Source organism: Haliotis cracherodii, unplaced genomic scaffold, assembly GCF_022045235.1.
Source record: "Haliotis cracherodii isolate W230 unplaced genomic scaffold, xgHalCrac1.p SCAF_18, whole genome shotgun sequence".
NCBI lineage: Eukaryota > Metazoa > Mollusca > Gastropoda > Lepetellida > Haliotidae > Haliotis > Haliotis cracherodii.
Window position 1 is genome coordinate 21,888,373 of NW_027266273.1, and position 22,047 is coordinate 21,910,419.

Here is a 22,047-nt window from a genome sequence, read left to right on the forward strand (position 1 = left end):
AGATCGACGTTCTTTGGATCAACGGTATGAGGACATATCTTGGTCTACAGATAGACATTTCGAGGATCAACACTCAGGGGATTGACGTCTAAGAAATCGAGGTTCCCAGGATCGACATGATATAGATCACGAGAATGCTAATAAGGACGATAGAACGCAATACGCTCAACTTTGACATGACAATTTCCAGTCTTCTGAGGCCAGTTATCACTTTAATTCAGCCAATCAGTCATCAGTGAGGGATCAATCTACTAGCAATTCGGATCGCCGTCGAAGACAGGATTGTTCCTGTTCCTTCGATTCGAACTCATTATCAAAGTGATGACAGAAATCTACATCATAGATGGAATCGCTACCCAGGCTCCAGTCTCGATGGAGACATTACTACACTCAGCCCCAAACGTTCATAACCTCACCCACTTGGACACAACCATCCAGCGTACACCTACGCTTATCCCAACCATCCTATCATCAACAGAAGCTGTCTATGTGACATCTCAGTCACTGACGTTCATGGCCTCTGCAGTTCAGTCCCTTGGTCCTGGCGCAACAGCAGATGGCTTCCCACCATCGCAAATAGATGATACCGTGTACCAGTTCCTACAGCTCAGTACTCCATTTCCTGTATATTCCGTCACTCATGGGTATTGTACAACCCTTCAATGTTTGGCAGTCATGATTTACTTCCTCCTCCCAGGGATTGACATAGTCACATGCATTTCTACCCTTTTGCATTGCCATCTCCCACTATGGGGGACCCACTGTCTGCTATCCCTTTGCCTACCACCTGGGATCATTCTCAACTTGAACAGAATTGTCTCAGCTGATGACCATTTTACTGGATTTGTTGTACCAAGTGCCAGCTCCTCCACCACCACATTACCTCCAAGGCCCGTTATGACTGGTGTCTCTAGTAACAAGGACAAGGCTTTACAGACTCCACTCTCCTCGGTACAACTTGTCTGATACCAGCACCCATGTCATGTCCGCTACCGCCCTGGCCCCAGACAGTATAGAGACATTACTACACTCAACCCCAAGCGTTCGTCATTGATGACCGTGACCTCACCCACTTGGACACAACCATCCAGCGTACTCCTACGCTTATCCCAACCATCCTATCATCGACAAAAGCTGTGTATGTGACATCTCAGTCACTGACGTTCATGGCCCTTGCCAGTTCAGTCCCTTCGTCCTTGGCTTCCCACCAGCGCAGATAGATGATACCGTGTACCAGTTCCTACAGCACTGTACTCCATTTCCTGTATGTTCTGTCACTCATGGGTATTGTACGCTTCAACATTTGGCAGTCATGATTTCCTACGCTTTGGAAGCTCTCCCGTCTAAAGAGATTAGATTTGCGTTTTCACGCTGAAAGCATGTTGTTTTTGACTGCTATTTCTTTAGCTATTACTAAGAATTCAACATGTTTTATACAGTCCCCACAGTGTAAGTACAATCATTTGTGTTCCCTGATAATATTTCTAAGCATGCCAAATTTGTTTGAATTTTCTCAAAGTTTCGTTGTTGCCGTATTAAAGTTGAAGTGAGTGAAGTGTCGTAAAATATCTGTGTCCATACCTCGTCATTGTTAACACTATATAGTAAAATACCAAAGAACACTTTCTTAAGATGGTTATATTCAAACAAATCATAAAGATATGTAACTTTCAAGTTATAGTAATAGACTTAATTTGGCTTTATTTGCATTTTTTACAGCCTTTTTAACACTCTACCATCACCACTAAATTATGATTATAATGCCACAACGGAATAAATGTGATGTCGGTTATAGCTGGCTGTGTTTTTATGTTTATGAAACAACTGGTCACACTGTACATGAATATTGGACGTCCCCCCTTTGTTTATTGTCATTCGGGTTCCCAGACTGAGTACCCAGTTGTTGGCGAAACAATTCATCTGTAGAGACTCCGGTCTTCAACATCGAAGTTGCCCGACGTTGCAGTTTCAGCATTGTCCCAAGCCCATACCTGCTCACCTCTGCCTTGTGCATGTGATGTCTCAGTAATGGTTTGAAGATCCTCTTGTGGATATTGCCGATCGTTCCCCTTCTCATGTTAGCGTTCTTCAATACTGCAGGCATGGTTGATAGCATTGGCAATGCGTTCAAAGAGATGGCTCCCCCTATTGTCTGTTGAAGATGTGGTCTCTCTTGTAGAACTAACTGACAGTAGACCACATGCAAATTGGTTCTTAGTCATGGCTGAATAGGTTCCATTTCAAAGCTGTGCAGTCGTTCGTGTAATGATGTCCTACGAGAAAAAACATCACACATGTTATACCTGATTTCATTATGTTACCTCCACATGATGTACAGTGTTCGCATCACCTGATATGGTGTAATAACAGTGTAATAATGTTTGTTTATAGCATTTGTGTATAGTTCACATTTGTAGTCTGCTTACAGGCTAGGGTATCTGCACCCTACCAGCCAACCATGGGATGAATGCATAGTGTGAGATAGGATAAGTATATAAAAATACAATTTATTGTAAATTTTCAAATTTATAAACTTATCCTATCTCACATGCCCTATGCTCACCCAACCATCCCAGCATCACAGTTTCTCTAGCCTGTCTGCTGTAAGAAAGAGAATAAGATACATTTTGTCAGGTGGTCAGCTTGGCAGGGTCACTATGCACAGGATTACACTGTGTAACCCATTTGTTTGGGTGGTGACCATGGTGATGCTGGGATGTATTTGGGTGCAATGGTCTCTTTAAGCTGGAAACTTTTTTCTAGGACGTTTCCACACCAAGATGGAAAGAAGGAGAAATGAATTGTGTGAAATAGGATAAGTATATAAAAATACAATTTATTGTAAAATTTTCAGTTCTGTTTTATTTCATATGGATTCCATGAATAGTTTAAAATCAATGAAAAATAAGATTGCTTCGCATCTATGATTTATGTTTTTCATTAACTGATTTTGAGCATGGTTAAATCTACGAGTAACCTAGCTCTACATTTAAAACACAGTATATTTATCTCCATTCTTCCATGACTAAATAAAACGTGAACTCTTTGACGTTAGCAATTATATTGAGTGAAGCGGCATGGGTTGTGTCCAGTGTTTTGAGCGGGTTGTCGATCTAAATTACAGAATAACCGACAACAGCCTGTAAACAAAATATAGCGCAGTGTATGCTGAGGCAGTTTGTTTACATGTAATACCTCAAACAAATGACAGGCATTGACAGCATATAAGCGCAGCATCTTCGTAAGCTAACGTGAGGTGGGTACCCCTAAAAAACTAAGCAAGCCTTCCAAAGCTTGATCCACACCGCACGTCCCCATTATGACGTCATATCAATCATTGTGACGCAAAAGATATGATGTCATGATCGGAAAAGAGAAGTCTCATATTCCAAGCTCTCTCTTGTCCCCAAAACTTATATATTTTCCCTTTGTAGATTTCTATCATGTTTTCTGCATGAAATGTATTGCCACATATCCTTTGAATATCGTTGTATATGTGGCAATACATTTCATGCAGAAAACACAATAGAAATCTACAAAGGGAAAATATATAAATTGTAGCCTTAACTTTGCATTTCATAACCTGTAATTGTAGATATAACTAATTAAATATGCCTACCGACAATGACTGAAAAAGTACTATTCTATGAATATTAGCTTCCACGTTGATGTGGCTGTCAAGCCAGCTGTTTTAATCAGAGGGGGTTTATTGTGATTTAATAGCCTCTGATTGATCAGTCAGAATCGGGTAATTTCCAAATTCATGGCAGAATACTATTTCATGTCTGTCAAGGGCATTTGGGCAGCTTGGTAGGTGAAGCGTTTATTGTGAGACCAATGACCAATGTTTGATTTTTTCTTCCCCTGCTTGGGTCCACATCTGTGACGATTGAGTTCTGAAAGTTGAACACTTTGCGAGAATTGTGGTCACATGGCACTGGGTCTGCAGGATATTAAGTTTCTTCTCTAAGGGTGTAAAATGTACTGCAAATATTAAACTGGTTTGAAAAACCGCTAAATGTCGTCCTATATTTGGTTATGTGTTAAGAAATAGCAAATTTTGCGTCTTTTTATTGTGTGTTTATGAGGGCTGGTCAAAAAGTTCTCAGTCTGACTAACTTTCAACTATGGACCATAACAAACTGAACTAGTCAATGTAGTACATTGTTTGAGTAGCTCATTGCAAGTGTATTTGGTCTGTTGAGGCTGTTTGTATATTAATGACAGCAAGTTGAAAGTGAAAGGGGTCCAAATGGACACAGATATGGAAAAGAATGAGTACTGAGCAGTCATCAAGTTTTTGGCTTTAGAGAAGAGTACGGCCCCAGAAATGATCATGTCACAGGTGTATGGGGATAAGTGCCCTATTCTACTGTTAAGCGTTGGGCAGCTATGTTTATGGCTGGGAGAAAAAACCTTGATGATGACCCTAAGCTGGACCTCAACTTCCACCATTGAAGATTCAATCAGGAGATAGAAAAACTTATACTGTAAGATAGACGTATTACCATTGCTGAACTTGAGGAAGACACAGGTCGAAGCCATGGATCCATTGAAACTATTATCAATGAACATTTACAGATGAATAAGATATCTGCTTGTTGGGCGCCTAAGTTTCTAAATTCTAATTCCTGATCTTAAGGGGAAAAATACTGACATTGCCAGAGAAAATTTAGAGCTAACTGAGGGAGGATTTCTTCAAATTCAAAAAGAGATTAGTAACCGGTGATAAAACATGGATTAACCACTATGACTCCGAGTCAAACAGAGAAATGGATGCCCTATGTAACAAGTCCTAGATGTAATTAGTCCTTAGATTCCCCTGATCGTTAGGTGTAATTTGACTAATGCTGCAGTACTAGCCTTATCATCGAATGTAATGAATTACAAAAAGTTAACATAAATTTATTTGACGTCATGATTTGTTTTATGTCTCTGGCAACTTCCAAAAATATGTCATTGGTATATTAATTAATTTTTATCTAACTTAATCTTGAATTATGTTCGTCTTCAAAGTTGGGGTTGAAGAGGGAGGCCATTTATGTCCTTGTGGTCTCCAGGGAGATAAAGGGCTGTATCCAATAATTGTGATTTACAACTGGAGCACAATATTGTACTAGTCCTAACAAACAAACCTCATATACTAGAAGTGACAGACTAGCCCTTACTTTATGTACTAGAAGAAACATACTAGCCCTATTCTGTGTACTAGAAGTGACAAACTAGCCCTTTCTTTATGTACTAGAAGTAACATACTAGCCCTATTTTATGTACTAGAAGTGACAAACTAGCCCTTATTTTATGTACTAGTCATGACAAATACACCCTAGCCCTTACAGTATGTACTACAAGTAACATACTAGCCCTATTTTATGTACTAGTCATGACAAATACACAGAAGTCCTTAAATTATGTACTAGAAGTAACATACTAGCCCTATTTTATGTACTAGTCATGACAAATACACACAAGTCCTTAGATTATGTACTAGAAGTAACTGATTCGCCTTCTTTTATGTACTAGAAGTAACATACTAGCCCTATTTTATGTACTAAAAGTGACAAACTAGCCCTTATTTTATGTACTAGTCATGACAAATACACCCTAGCCCTTACAGTATGTACTACAAGTAACATACTAGCCCTATTTTATGTACTAGTCATGACAAATACACAGAAGTCCTTAAATTATGTACTAGAAGTAACATACTAGCCCTATTTTATGTACTAGTCATGACAAATACACACAAGTCCTTAGATTATGTACTAGAAGTAACTGATTCGCCTTCTTTTATGTACTAGAAGTAACAGACTAGCCCTATTTTATGTACTTAATAAGTCATGACAAATACACCCAAGCCCTTACATTATGTACTAGAAGTAACAGACTGGCCCTATTTTATGTACTAGAAGCGACAAACTAGCCCTATTCTGTGTACTAGAAGTGACAAACTAGCCCTTACATTATGTACTAGAAGTAACAGACTAGCCCTGTTTTATGTACTAGAAGCGACAAACTAGCCCTTATTTTATGTACTAGTCATGACAAATGCACCCTAGCCCTTACAGTATGTACTAGAAGTAACATACTAGCCCTATTTTATGTACTAGTCATGACAAATACACGCAAGCCCTTAAATTATGTATTAGAAGTAACAGACTCGCCCTCTTTAATGTACTAGAAGTAACAGACTAGCCCTATTTTATGTACTTACTAAGTCATGACAAATACACCCAAGCCCTTACATTATGTACTAGAAGTAACAGACTAGCCCTATTTTATGTGCTAGAAGTAACAGACTAGCCCTATTTTATGTACTAGAAGTAACATACTAGCCCTATTTTATGTACTAGAAGGTATAGACTAGCCCTATTTTATGTACTAGTAATAACAGACTAGCCCTATTTTATGTACTAGTAATAACAGACTAGCCCTATTTTATGTACTAGAAGTAACAGACTAGCCCTATGTACTGTGATAGTCTGGACTGCAACAACACATGATCCATAGTAGCAGCTGTTTGTATATGCAGCAGGATTCACTATTCTACTATTCCTATATTGGAGCATGATGTCCCAAGATGTGCTACTAAAGTATGGTCACTGAAAGTAACAATTTACAGTTGTTTTGTGACGTGGAAGTACTGTGGTGACCCCATTCATGCCATGAACACAGATGTAGCTCACAATCTTGTTTCTGTCTTCAGGATCTTCTCCTTCCTTGATGTGGTGTCTCTGTGCCGATGTGCTCAAGTGTCAAAGGTCAGTTCCTGTGTAGTCCCGTCTAATAAGATCAGGTCCTATTTCACACTCCAGCACAATGGTGACTCAGTATAACACAACTGCCACAGGCTAATTTGCATATCATGTGACAAGACTTTTCTCTTCTTTGTAAACAAACATGTTTATTCTGAAATCAGAATAGACTGACCTAATGCAAACCTTTCGATGTGCTTTACATATTGTTTTGCATAATTATATAGATATGCTGCTACAACTGCGATAGTGATGTGCATGACATATCTTTATACCTGAAAGTGGCCATATCACCAGCTCTCTGTAGAGCTTCGATGACAGCACGTGGAGCAGTACAACCAATGTAAACAAAGGATAACTATGCAAATGGAAATAGTTTTTCATGTTTGGGGATATTTTCTTGAAATTTTAACCATTCTATGACATATGTTTATCTAGATACGTAGACTCATCAAAATTGAAACAGATGAAAAACATATGCAATATCTTAAATGGACTTTGTAAGATGTAATGAATCTTCACATGGCGCTGGCTTTTGGCAGAGGTACTAGGCTGAATCTGAATAGGAGAGTGGTCCTTTGTAGGCCTGAAATACCTCAAGGGAGTGCTATGTCATTACTTCTTTGTATGATATCTTCTAGTGCTGCTATTTCTAAGACCTAGTGGTGCAGTTTTGTTTGTTTGTTTCTTGTGGTGCAGTTGATGGCATCTTTGTTTGTGGACTGAAATACTATGCAATGATAATTCTGTTTTTCATTGTTGTGATGAAATGTTTGTCGTACGATGTCACATCACTCACTCACTCACCCCTGATTGGTGGAGGAGTAGGGTATGTTAAAACAAGGTTACTCAGTACTGACTTTATTTTTGCATGTACTTGCGTATTTTAATCATTCTGGCACACTTCATCTTTCCGAGGCAAGGGAGTTAACTGACTTTAAAAGTCCAGTTTCCACTCTTGCTGAATTAGGCTGGAATTTCTGAGCTCAATCGTAGTGCCACCTGTGGCTATTACGAGTTATGTCCTTCCTATTGACCAATCACATTCCACTCTCCGATCGATTGCATCTACTTCAAAGTGGCAGCGCCCAGTCAAGACGATCTGATAGATAAACGAAATCTATATTGTAATAAAACAGTTCTGCTGGTATTTCAGTTCTGGAATGTCCTGGCACTAGATGGGAGCAACTGGCAGAGAGTTGATCTCTTTGACTTCCAGACAGATGTTGAGGTACGTAGTCACCGACTTTACATTTTGTAAAGTCTGGACATTTACCCGTGTCGTACATTGATGATTGATATAGTGAGAATGCAGCTTCAGTCCTCAGCTTGCAGGACACGGGTCTTCTGTCTCTATGATGTAAGGGTGGGCTGGTATGGCTGGTATTATGATTTTGTGATATAGAGAATCTCACCCGAGGGTCTTTTGATATAAAAAACATCAACACAAGTTGATAAAAGTGGGAAAACTCTGAGGTTTTTTTCCACTTTTATCAACGAGTGTTGATATATTTGATATCAAAAGACACAAGGGTGAGATTTTATTTATCATACAACATCATTCTTCCAACTTTTTTAGTTTGTAGAAAGTAATGAGCAGTGTCTTCAGTGTAAAAAGTACTGCTAACAGCCTCAGCAGCAGAGCCATTAGTGATGTCTTTGATTGTGACGTCATGGTAACCAATGATGTCACAATGGTCTGCAAAGCATTGTGATGCAATTTCATTTCAGGGATATCTACAGAGTAGATATCACTTGATCTTACCAAAGCAATATCTCCTGTGGGAGCCAGTTTTGGATGATAAAATGGGGTCATAGTCAAACACAGTTACTATCCATTATAAACCATCCTTGATTGTCCAGGGATTTACGTCTCCACCCTTCTGTAACATATACCCTGGGGCCAGTGTTATAAAATGTTATTATCCATTGCTGATGGAAAACGTCCTAACTGGGCATCGCATATCAGACTTTTGCTAAGTCATTATGGTTTTGGGGATGTATGGGCTGCACAAGGCGTTGGCAATGCAGAATTATTTGTACATATGTTCAGATCCAACAAATATGTCAAATATCCAACAACGATGCAATGATAAATTTTGCAAAATTTCTAATGTACGTGTTCTCAACACACACTCACACAAAAGTATCAATTAGGTAACTCTTAGAAAAATAAAATGTAAATGTATTTTGTACAATGGGTCAAATGGCCTTATACAAATAAATCTGTCTGTCTGTCTGTCTGTCTGTCTGTCTGTCTGTCTGTCTGTCTAAACACCTTAGCTTCATTTTCGGAAGTGACCTTACCATCTCTGTGACTGCTAGCTCTAAGCAACTGCCTCCATGGTTTAGTGGTAGAGTGTCTGCACGGAGAGCAGAAGGTCAGGTTTCGATCCCCAGCCGCATCATACCAAAAGATGGTACTTGTTGTTACCCTTCCTGGCACTCGGGATTAAGTGGCTAAAACAAGGACTGGTCAGCTTAGAGTCTGTATACAGTGTCTGAGTGGGGTATTCATGTTAAACTGCGGCATGGTATCAGTTGGCTAGTACTAAAAATCGGCATTAGTCCTTAAAAGCAGCCACACAAACGTACATGCACGTCGCTATATAATAGCAATAATCTTGGATGCAAAGTTAGGCCCCCATTTCACCTCACTTCACGTCCAGCTCTAATCACAGAATTGTTTCGCTTGTGAGAGTAATTTGATTGGATGGTTATTTCGTGTCATGCTATTTGAATACACTTGATAATTGTGGATGATGATAATGAACAAGAACCAGCCATAAGTCTTTTCTTTACTGAAATGTAGTCAGGAGAATTTTTTAATTTTGACAACTACACTTTAAGTACAGAGTGTCATGGCTTACAAATAACTGTGGAAGACCGGAAAAACAGCAGCCCAGAAAAATGTCAGTCACTTTGTGAGAACAGTTTTCAAAATTAAACTAGTAACAGATATGAGTTGCTTTCTACAATGTATTTACCCCTGGGAACTTTAACTGGTCTCCTGCAAGGCCAGCAGAATAGCTTGTCCAACAACATAACTGTCAAGTAGTTGCCAATGTAAGTGTGCTGTCTGTGTTCCCACAGGGTCCAGTCGTTGAGAACATTTCCAAGAGATGTGGGGGATTTCTGAAGTCCCTGAGTCTGAGGGGTTGTCAGAGCATCACCGACTCAGCCTTGATGTAAGTACACCCATTAGCCACAACACCCACCAACAGCAACAACAGCAACAACAACACCCACCACACCACCAACAGCAACAACACCCACCACACCACCAACAGCAACAACAACATCCACCACCCCACCAACAGCAACAACACCAAGCACACCACCAACAACACCCACCACACTCCCAACAGCCATATCAGCCATCAACAACAACACCAACAACATCCACCACACCACCAACAGCAACAACACCAAGCACACCACCAACAACACCCACCACACTCCCAACAGCCATATCAGCCATCAACAACAACACCAACAACATCCACCACACCACCAACAGCAACAACACCAAGCACACCACCACCAACAACACCCACCACACTCCCAACAGCCATATCAGCCATCAACAACAACACCAACAACACCCATCACACCACCAACAACAACACCAACCACACCACCAACAGCAACACCCACCACACTCCCAACAGCCATATCAGCCATCAACAACAACACCAACAACACCCATCACACCACCAACAACAACACCAACCTCACCACCAACGGCAACAACAACACTGACACGAACAGCAACAATACCCACCAAATTACAGTCACGACACAACAAAAACAAAAAGACCACAATTGACACCACCAGCACCAACACTCACCACACCGCCACCAAGACTCATGATACCACCAACCACAACACCCACCTCACCACCAACAGCAACACCCACCACACCACCAACAGCAACACCCACCACACCACCAACAGCAACACTCACCACACCTACCACCAAGACTCATGATACCACCAACCACAACAACATGAAAGGCTGTGCACACCACAACACCCACCACTGATAATTAGATGATATTGTACATGTATTTGTTTTCTCTTTTACAGAAAATTTGCAGAGCAATGCAGAAACATAGACACACTCTGTTTGAATAACTGCAAGAAGATTACAGATGTGTGAGTACAAGTAGTCTTTTCTGCCCCAGTAAACCACAATGGCTGACTGTCTCTGTGCCCCAGTAAACCACAATGGGTGACTGTCTCTGTGTCACAGTAAACTTCAATGGCTGACAGTCTTTCTGTGTCCCAGTAAACCACAATGGGTGACTGTCTCTGTGTCACAGTAAACCTCAATGGCAGACAGTCTTTCTGTGTCCCAGTAAACCACAATGGCTGACTGTCTCACTGTGTCCCAGTAAACCACAATGGCTGACTGTCTTTCTGTGTCCCAGTAAACCACAATGGGTGACTGTCTCTGTGTCACAGTAAATCATAATGGCTGACTGTCTCTCTGTGTCCCAGTAAACCATTATGGCTGACTCTCTGTGCCCCAGTAAACCTCAATGGAGGACAGTCTTTCTGTGTCCCAGTAAACTACAATGGCTGACTGGCTCTCTGTGTCCCAGTAAACCACAATGGCTGACTGTCTCTCTGTGTCCCAGTAAACCATTATGGCTGACTCTCTGTGCCCCAGTAAACCTCAATGGCGGACAGTCTTTCTGTGTCCCAGTAAACTACAATGGCTGACTGGCTCTCTGTGTCCCAGTAAACCACAATGGCTGACTGACTCTCTGTGCCCCAGTAAACCACAATGGCTGACTCTCTGTGCCCCAGTAAACCACAATGGCTGACTGACTCTCTGTGCCCCAGTAAACCACAATGGCTGACTCTCTGTGCCCCAGTAAACCACAATGGCTGACTCTCTGTGCACCAGTAAACCACAATGGCTGACTCTCTGTGCCCCAGTAAACCACAATGGCAGACAGTCTCTCTGTGCCTCAGTAAACCACAATGGCTGACTGTCTCTCTGTGCCCCAGTAAACCACAATGGCTGACTCTCTGTGCACCAGTAAACCACAATGGCTGACTGACTCTCTGTGCCCCAGTAAACCACAGGGCAGACAGTCTCTCTGTGCCCCAGTAAACCACAATGGCTGACTGTCTCTCTGTGCCCCAGTAAACCACAATGGCTGACTCTCTGTGCACCAGTAAACCACAATGGCTGACTCTCTGTGCACCAGTAAACCACAATGGCTGACTCTCTGTGCCCCAGTAAACCACAATGGCAGACAGTCATTCTGTGCCTCAGTAAACCACAATGGCTGACTGTCACTCTGTGCCCCAGTAAACCACAATGGCAGACAGTCTCTCTGTGCCCCAGTAAACCACAATGGCTGACTGTTTATCTGTGCCCCAGTAAACCACAATGGCTGACTGTCTATCTGTGCCCCAGTAAACCACAATGGCTGACAGTCTCTCTGTGCCTCAGTAAACCACAATGGCTGACTGTCACTCTGTGCCTCAGTAAACCACAATGGCTGACAGTCTCTCTGTGCCTCAGTAAACCTCAATGGCTGACTGTCTCTCTGTGCCCCAGTAAACCACAGGGCAGACAGTCTCTCTGTGCCCCAGTAAACCACAATGGCTGACTGTCTCTCTGTGTCTCAGTAAACCGCAATGGCTGACAGTCTCTCTGTGCCTCAGTAAACCCAATGGCTGACAGTCTCTCTGTGCCTCAGTAAACCACAATGGCTGACTGTCTCTCTGTGCCTCAGTAAATCTCAATGGCAGCCAGTCTATCTGTGTCCCAGTAAACCACAAAGTCTTTCAGTGCCCTGGGGTCCCAAATGTAATGTCTGCAAGCTGCCAGTTAGCTTCCATGCTGACTGCTGCTGTATTGCCTCAACAACAGATCCGAACAAGCATCACATGCAATCATTATGTACAACCAACTTCTCTTTTCAGAACATGTGAAAGCCTAGGAAAGAACAGCTTAAAGCTGATGAAACTAGATTTGAGTTCCTGCCCTGATATCACAAACAACTCATTAAAAGCTCTCAGGTAGGTGGTCAGGCTTCGTTTTCTTTGATGTTTCTAATAGTCCAGCACATGTGTACAATGTGAAAGGCAGTACGTCATGTCACTGCCATAATATGGCGGGAATATTGCTGAAAAGTTCCCTCTCAAAGTACCAACTGGATTGTGTTGTTCGCTGTGATGTAAGCAACAATATCACCCCTAAAAGCAGTGAAAACAAATGTAATAACTTTCAATTATCGCATGTGCAATGTAGAGATTCTCAATTAGAATTGAGGCACTCTGCTCCCTTGTTGAGAAAAATATGTCATCCATATTTACCAATGTTACAAATTGGTGTCATTTCTTAGTTTTTCTTCTATATTTATTTCAAAGTGACAATGGAAAATATATTGAATAATCTACGTGTAACTTAGATTAAATATTACCCAAGGGCACGGTGGTCCCTGCAAGGCACTGTGTCCCCTGAGGCATCTTAAAACCAAGACTGTGGGTTTGAATCCCAATTCACCCTTGTTATGTTTGTAGGTTTGCCAGCACCTTACCTGTGCTCACAGGTGTCAGACCCATGGAGAATAGGTCTTGAGCAACCCATGCTTGCCTTAAAATGCGTAAGAGGAGACTAACAGGATTGGGTGGTCAAGCTCACTGACTTGGTTGAAGCATGTCATTGTTTCCCAATTGCTTGGATCATGATGTCAATCACTGGGTTGTCTGATCCTGACTCGATGATTTACAGACCGCCGTCATATAGCTGTAATATTGTTGAGTGCGGCGTTACACAAACAAACAATCAAACAAACAAAACCTGACTGTCCATGTAACACCCTGTTCCTTGTTTTGGGCAGCGATGGTTGCAGACTTCTGGAGGTGGTGGACATATCATGGTGCATGCAGATCACCAACGATGGCGTGGAAGCCCTCGCCAAGGGCTGCCCCAAGATGAAGATCTTCATAGCCCGAGGCTGTAATCAGGTCAGTCCAGAGTCAACTGGTTGGAACTAGACTGAACTAGTTTGATTACTCCCATAACTTTCATTACCGTATATCGCTGTGTATAAGGCGACCCCACGTATAAGACGACCCCCCTGTACACGCCTTAAAAATCAACCCAAAATCCTATACTCAATGTATAAGGCGACCTGGAATGAAACACATCACATGTTAGGTCACATGTGCAATATGCAAATGATTACCGGTACTTCCGGCTCTCTACTCACGGATGTTGATTGTTTTACCGTGTCAGCTGGTTTGACAATCTGCATCGAGGAGAGGGTCATTTCAACTTTATTTGCAGAAATTATTAAACTTTATTCAAGGAAAAGAGATACAAATCATGTTTATGTATGGAAATAGTTATTTGAACAGTTATTTAGGACGAAATGCGAAGTTTTATTGTCAAATGCTGGGCTGGCTATCGGACGCCGGTTGACATCGCCAGTGGAAAAAAATGTGAGATCTTCGACTCCGTGTATAAGACGACCCCCCTTCTTAGCCCCCTCATTTTAGGTACGAAAAACTCGCCTTATACACAGCGATATACGGTACATCGTAAAAACATATGTGTTTAACCTTGTCTTTAACTACTACACACCCAAATACATTTTCTATCTGCATCAAATACAAGGAGATCCAGTTGTCAGAAATATTCATCATGCAACGACCTATCACAATGGGGTACTTGTTCAGTAAATTACTGTAATGGTAGACATGGTAGAGTTTCATTGTTTTAAGGTAGAAATCATTCAAAAACAAAGAATATGTGTCAATTATTAATGGCTTTTTTGGCTGTTTTGAGAGACCTCCATTATTCCACAAATATCATTCATTGTGGAGGAGAAACTGTGTTCTGGTGCGGAGCAAGCCTCAGTGTCAGTGTTGCAGCTAGGCTGTGTAATTGCATAAATTACACATTTTTAACAGTTACTGATGCTATTATAATTAATCATTTTGTGCACACATTCATCATTACTGACACAATTTTGTTAAACGAATAGTAATAATTATGACACAAACTGAGTTTGTATGTTGGTTTCTGAATGTGTTATATTAGTCACTTACGATAGATCAAATTTAAATTCCCAAGGAGATTATGTGATGTAGTAGGGGACCAACTATTTCATATTCTGAGAGGGCCTCATATTTAAAAATACAATGTTCCCAAAGAAAGATCCTGGTTTGACAAAAAGAAATAAAACTGCTCCCCGGGCATGCTGGATGTTCAGACAAAAAATGTGCAAAAATTTAAATTGTTCAGCCCCTCCTGTGACAGAAAAGAATTGTCTCTTGTTTATGCACTGAGCAAAACATATGCTGTCTTTAACAACAATCGCAGCTCGTCCAAGATATTGCATGATGGATTGGGTCCACTTTAAATTCCTGACATTAGGTATTCTACCCAGCTGTAGATGGGTACCCGGAAGGTGATGGGACCTACCTATGAGTTATCTCAGTACCTTTGTAGTCATGAAGGGCTCTCTTTGTCCACAGATCGGAGATGATGGAATACGTCACTTAGCACAAAATGCTACAGATCTTAGGAAACTCAATTTACAAGGTTGTCAGGTAAGCACTCATTTAATAGTTTTGATGTTGTATTAACATACACAAAGCCCCACAATAGTGTATCTAGGTAAGGGCTAGTCACGACTGTAGCAACTTGAGCATTAGTCCCGCTACACCCCACACCCCAACCCAAACCACATAAGTGTATTGATTTATTCTAGTATTTCTTCCAACATAGGCATTAAACTCAGTTTCTCTGTAAGCACAAGCCTTGCAGTGTCAACATAGGCAATTATATAGCTCTACCTACATAAGCTGCACAAACTGCATCTGATTTGTGTTTCAGCATATCACGGATGACGCGGTGAACACGATAAGTCTATGCTGCCACGCGCTGAGCTTCCTGTGTGTGTCCAACTGCCCCCGCCTTACAGACGCATCACTCAATGCCCTCGGCACTGGCTGCACAAACCTCAAGTAAGTACGGGTAACAAGGACAGCGAGGACCCAGTAGATACACAACACATGTATTGATGCAAGCGATAAAAGCAGATCCTACTGTTAATGAATTGGTTGGAGAGATCCTGCACTGACTGAACTGCTTGTGTAGATATTGATCCGTATATCCTTCACTTACTGAACAGACTGGTAGGCCATGGCAGCTGGATCCTGCAATCAGGTTGTATTTCTGTGTTTTCAGAACTCTGGAGGTGGCAGGGTGCAGTCATCTGACAGACAGCGGCTTCCAGGCGCTGGCAAGGGTAGGTCTGCAACGCACATGCACATGCACACGCACAGACACATATGCACAAACACACACGCCTGTAAAAGGCGACCATACTTGCCGTAAGAGGTGACACAAAGGATCTGGTGGTCAGGCTCGCTGACTTGGTTGATGCATGTCATCCTATCCCAATTGCATTGATCGATGCTCATGATGTCAATCACTGGATTGTCTGGTCCAGACTCGATTATTTACAGACCTCTGTCAAATAGCTGGACTATTGCAGAGTGCGGCGATAAACAACAAACAAACAAACAAGAAACAAAACCTATATCCAATTGTTCCTCACCTGTATCCTATTGTTACAGAATTGTCACGAACTTGAGAAGATGGACCTAGAAGAGTGTGTCCAGGTGAGTGCCTCCTCACCTTCAATCAGTGGCAGTACAGATGTTGTGGACTTCAAAAGTTCAAAAGTTTGATGTTCCATTCAAAATTCCTTAAGTTTGTTTGTGTAAGGGGATAACAGATTGCCAGTTTTCCATCAGACAGAATCAAAGTTTTACCATACCAGTTTGTAAGAGGTAGGGAAGCTAAATCACTGTGTAGTGTCAGGTAAGAATAAAAATATTTCATTTATCCCAAAATGCTCATTTTTCTTGGGATTTAAATTTCTTATGAATAAATAATTTCTCTTATCATCCTATTTTACTGTGGAAATGATCAGCATCTCTGTCATAGGTGTAAAAATGTTAAAATGTAGTCCGCTTCAAGACCCAAGATCTGGCAGGCGTTAAATAAATCATTGCGACGTAAGATCCATTTACGTAAGGTCCATGATTGTATTGCCATTGGACCACTCATGTAGTCAGTCAGGCTGGTGCCATGTGTCTTCAGTACCTCACACACTGTGGATGCCAGTCAGCCATGTCTTTTTGTGTTTCAGATAACAGACACAACACTTGCTCATCTAGCTTTGTACTGTAATAAACTTGCTGCCCTGGTGAGTATCAAACATTCTGAGCATGTTACATTCACGCAATGGAGATTTCAATAAGGCTATGTATGTTTAAGGTTGGAAATGGGTAACAGTTAATAATAAATTACAATTTGTGGAAAAAACAGCTACCAAGGAATGTTCTAGTCACCTAACATTACATTGTCACATGAAGGTCACATGAAGGTCACATGAAGGTCACATGAAATACATGAACTTGGTGAGCCTATGTGCTGCCACGTAATGGTTATGTTGACACTGATGATGATGTTAACCATGTTGACCATGATGTTCATGATGTTGATGTTGACACTGATGATGTTAACATTAATGATGATCATGATCACGTTGATGCTGTTGACAATGATGAGGATGTTTTGATGTTTGTGCTGTTGACAATAAAGATGTTGATATTAATGATGTTGACAATGATGTGTTGATGATGAAGATGATGATGTTGATGATGATGATGTTGAGAATGACGATGTTCATGATGACACAGAAGATGATGTTAACAATGATGATGTTGATGTTATTGACAATGATGTTCATGGTGACACTGATGATGATGTTGATGATAAAGATGTTGATGATGATGATGATGGTGACCCTGATTGTGTTTCAGAGTCTTTCCCACTGTGAGCTGATCACAGATGAAGGTATCCGCCAGCTGGGCAACAGCCCGTGTGCCATCGAGCACCTGGAGGTTTTGGAGCTGGACAACTGCCCACTAATTACTGATGCCTCGTTAGAGCATTTAATGGCGTGTCAGAGTTTGGAGAGGATAGAACTTTACGACTGTCAACTAATCACCCGTGCTGGGATACGCAGGTTACGGGTAAGTCAAGTGCAGTATTGTCATACCCAAAACCGGGATTGGATTTCAATAGTGGTTGGATTTCTGGAACCCATTCTTAGTGTTTTACCTTACCTGACGCTACACCTATAGGCACTGTGTAGCGTCAGGTAAGTATAAAAACATTGCATTTAATCAGAAATGCTCATGTCTCCAAATTTCATCTTGAAACTAGCATCTTTCTACACTACTCAAAAGAAGTTAAAGAATGTCCATTACAGATTAACTATAGTATTGGGTATACTTTAACTTCTTGTGAGTATATATATTGAGGTAACATGCAGATAATAAGAGATAAGACGTCGCATTTTCAATTCCAAGAGTTTTTAAGAGTTCAATGTTTTTAATAGTCATTGTCAATTTCTTCAGTCCTATATAGGCATAAACAACATGTTATATTAACTTAATTGCATTGTCAAAATACTCAGACCGTTTTACCCTTGTTGTGTAAAGCTGGTGTGAAGAAGCATAAAAGCCAACTTACGAAATGATAGGATACAAGTAATACATGATGTGTTTTTGCTGTTTTAGACGCGACTTCCTGATATCAAAGTTCACGCCTACTTCGCACCTGTGACCCCGCCTCCTTCCGTGGGTGGGGGCCGGCAGCGGTACTGTAAATGTTGTGTCATACTCTGACGAAAGGTTCTCCAGGGAGGATACCCCTGCCCAGACTTGTCAGTGACATTGTGTACTTGTGTTATTACATGGCTGATATAGTGCTTCATCGTACCTTGGATATTATACTATCAGTGGATATACTATGTATCGTCTAAGGTGTGAAGACATGTATCACAGGTGTATCAGTTGTATTACGAACCACTCTCAGGTGGATTTCAGCAGACTTATCCTGCAAGTTCAGTTATTGCCTGCCACAGCAGGGATTCCAGGTGATATCAGCTGATATCTGCTGGCGATGTCATTACCATTGAACATGTGATGGACCAATGGGATCAGCTTATTCAACAAATGATATCATCACACAGTGAATCTTCTCAACATTTCAATCATCATAAACAACACTGTGTAAGGGAAGTAACTCTAACTGTAAGAATGGAAACTGCCACAATGGGTGGTCCTTTGTAAAGGGAGGTAACTCTGGTATGTAGAGATTATTGATATTTTGGTCTACACAGCTTTGCACAGTATCATCGTGTGTTCTCTGTAGATCCTCTCTGCTGAAATGTTTTTCATTCTTTACCATAAGATCATATTTGTATTAGAAGTATTGATGCATGTGAGAAGCATTTCCTAAATTATGATTTGAAAATCCTTCATTAAGGTTTAACACCCATTAAAATATCTTGAAACAAATCTTGAGACAAAGATTAGTGGTGAGTCACAAAAATCCTGATGTGCCACTATGACATGAGTTACCTCCCTTAGTTCAATGTCAGCCCTGTTTTGTTGACCTACTGCTCTTTCACCACTTATGACCCTGAGCGTTGTTGTTATTATAGATAACAACACAACTCATACGGGAGAGCTTCTTTCTGTTGACATCGTGATATGAACTGTTACTTTAGCCATTGAGCAAACTGATTTCTTTAACAAGGATCAGTTGCTTGCGTGAGAACCTGTGGACAATGTTTGTAAGATATTGTTGATGCTGTGAATGTCAGTGTACAATGTTATGATATTTCAACCTATTGATTCCATAGAAGAACAACACCAGCAAAGTATAGACTGTCAGGACGGCTTTCTCAACACCATGTGATATGACGGCAATGGGGAAAACAATATCCCCCCACGTTTTAGTCCTAACGCAGATGAAACATAGCTAGTTTTAGGTTAGCAATTTTCTCAGCTCCTTGTGATATAACAACAGTACACCCTTACACACAAGTTCTATCTCAGTGTGTGATGTAATATAGCTAGTTGTAGGATAACAGTTTTTCAACTTCATGTGATATAACAAAAGAACACCCTTACACACAAGTCCCATCTCAGTGTTTGATGAAACATACTTAGTTGTAGGATAGCAGTATTCTCAACTCCCATATGATAGGACAGTAATAGAACACCCATACACACAAGTCCCATCTCAGTGTCTGATGAAACATACCTAGTTGTAGGGTAGCAGTATTCTCAACTCCCATATGATAGGACAGTAACAGAACACCCTTACACTCAAGTCCTATCTCAGTGTGTGATGAAACATACCTAGCTGTAGGATAGCAGTATTCTCAACTCCCATGTAATAGGACAGTAACAGAACACCCTTACACTCAAGTCCTATCTCAGTGTCTGATGAAACATAACTAGTTGTAGGATAGCAGTATTCTCAACTCCCATGTGATAGGACAGTAACAGAACACCCTTACACTCAAGTCCTATCTCAGTGTGTGAGGAAACATACCTAGTTGTAGGATAGCAGTATTCTCAACTCCCATATGATAGGACAATAACAGAACACCCATACACACAAGTCCCATCTCAGTGTCTAATGAAACATACTAGTTGTAGGATATGATATAAATATTCACATATATCCCATACTCATATGTAATGACACCCATAGTGACTGAAGGGACAGTCCATTCTGTACTGGACACATGCTATTTTCCACAAGAGAATTCTAATAAGAATGAAACTGTGATACACGAAATAATTTCCAGCCTCAAAATTGGTGTCTCATGTGGCATGAACATTGCAGTTAACATTAGCATTTAACATCAGCGTTTAACATCAGCAGTTAACACATGCAGCTGAAGCTTGTACCATGTTGGATCATTATAGCCATCATATTGGACCATGTTGTGTGCTTCAACTGTAGCCTGGTGAATTATGTTCGCTCATCACATGTGACAGATGTGAGATTAAAATAATTCTGCGTGTGGTGCGTCTGTGATTGAGTGCACCTATCAGTATGATTGTAGTTCTGTGTGGTATATATCGTGTATATCCTATAGTTCCGTGTGGTATATATCATGTATATCCTACAGTTCTGTATGGTATATATCATGTATGTGCTATAGTTCTGTATGGTATATATCATGTATATCCTACAGTTCTGTATGGTATATATCATGTATATCCTATAGTTCTGCATGGTATATATCATATATCTCCTACAGTTCTGTATGGTATATGTCATGTATATCCTACAGTTCTGTATGGTATATGTCATGTATATCCCATAGTTGTCACGTATATAGTCGAGGGCTGGAATATGCCAAAATTCCTAATATTTGTATGGTTTCTCACGACATGATTTAATTTGAGAGCTGCTTTTGCCAGCTTCTTTCTACTGAGCCTGCTCCCTTGATCTGCTCCTCGGGTGTGCAGACGATGATCATGTGATGGCAGAATGGTGTCCTTGTCTCTTAGCTGAGCCAATGTGATAACAGTTATTTAACTAGAAGGGCAAACAACTGTCCCTGTGCCCAGCACCAGGGAAGTCAGAGCCACTGAACAACACTCACTATTGCTAGGGTAGAATTAACTTGGTTACAGCTGATCATTTGTTATATCTACTTGAAAGTATCCCAAATTGGCTGTATGTGTCATCTTGATAGCAGTACACACCTCAGCCACAGCTTGCATAAGTAAACTATTTAAGTTAATGTGATAGCTTGGATGAAAGGTTGGGCTATTAAATCAGTATTAAGTATATTACAACATGTAACTAGTTGCCAGTAGGATGGTTCTTGTATGGACGTCTGTTTAAACACAGAAACATCAGTGTTAAGATTCAGGAAGTGTTTGTGTGACAGACCCAGATCTATGTCCTTGGGAGGATCTGCCCCAGGTAGCCTTGAGAGCTTACTACCCATGTGAGTAACGGGTGGCCTTGACAGCTTACCACCCATGTGAGTACCGGGTGGCCTTGAGTGCTTACCATCCATGTGAGTACCGGGTGGCCTTGAGTGCTTACCACCCATGTGAGCACCGGGTGACCTTGAGTGCTTACCACCCATGCGAGTATTGGGTGGCCTTAATGCTTACCACCCATGTGAGTACCGGGTGGCCTTGAGTGCTTACCATCCATGTGAGTACCGGGTGGCCTTGAGTGCTTACCACCCATGTGAGCACCGGGTGACCTTGAGTGCTTACCACCCATGCGAGTATTGGGTGGCCTTAATGCTTACCACCCATGTGAGTACCGGGTGGCCTTAGTGCTTACCACCCATGTGAGTACCGAGTGGCCTTGAGTGCTTACCACCCATGTGAGTACCGGGTGGCCTTGAG

General features: G+C 41.2%; 1 protein-coding gene across 2 annotated transcripts in view; it reads left to right on the top strand.

Moving 5' to 3' along the window:
- The window catches only part of LOC139465400 (F-box/LRR-repeat protein 20-like), a 40,995-nt gene extending 20,223 nt beyond the window's left edge, over positions 1–20,772 (top strand). The window contains exons 3-15 of one of the 2 annotated variants that reach the window (XM_071247105.1): positions 6,707–6,761; positions 7,912–7,986; positions 9,849–9,943; positions 10,846–10,914; positions 12,703–12,798; positions 13,623–13,749; positions 15,265–15,339; positions 15,626–15,756; positions 15,980–16,040; positions 16,372–16,416; positions 16,950–17,006; positions 17,626–17,838; positions 18,388–20,772. In XM_071247105.1, coding sequence (XP_071103206.1) covers positions 6,707–6,761; positions 7,912–7,986; positions 9,849–9,943; positions 10,846–10,914; positions 12,703–12,798; positions 13,623–13,749; positions 15,265–15,339; positions 15,626–15,756; positions 15,980–16,040; positions 16,372–16,416; positions 16,950–17,006; positions 17,626–17,838; positions 18,388–18,495 — 1,207 coding nt within the window. In that variant the 3' untranslated portion in view covers positions 18,496–20,772. The remainder of the gene's footprint in view (positions 1–6,706; positions 6,762–7,911; positions 7,987–9,848; positions 9,944–10,845; positions 10,915–12,702; positions 12,799–13,622; positions 13,750–15,264; positions 15,340–15,625; positions 15,757–15,979; positions 16,041–16,371; positions 16,417–16,949; positions 17,007–17,625; positions 17,839–18,387) is intronic. The other variant, XM_071247106.1, reaches the window with a different exon arrangement.
- Positions 20,773–22,047: the final 1,275 nt, after the last annotated feature.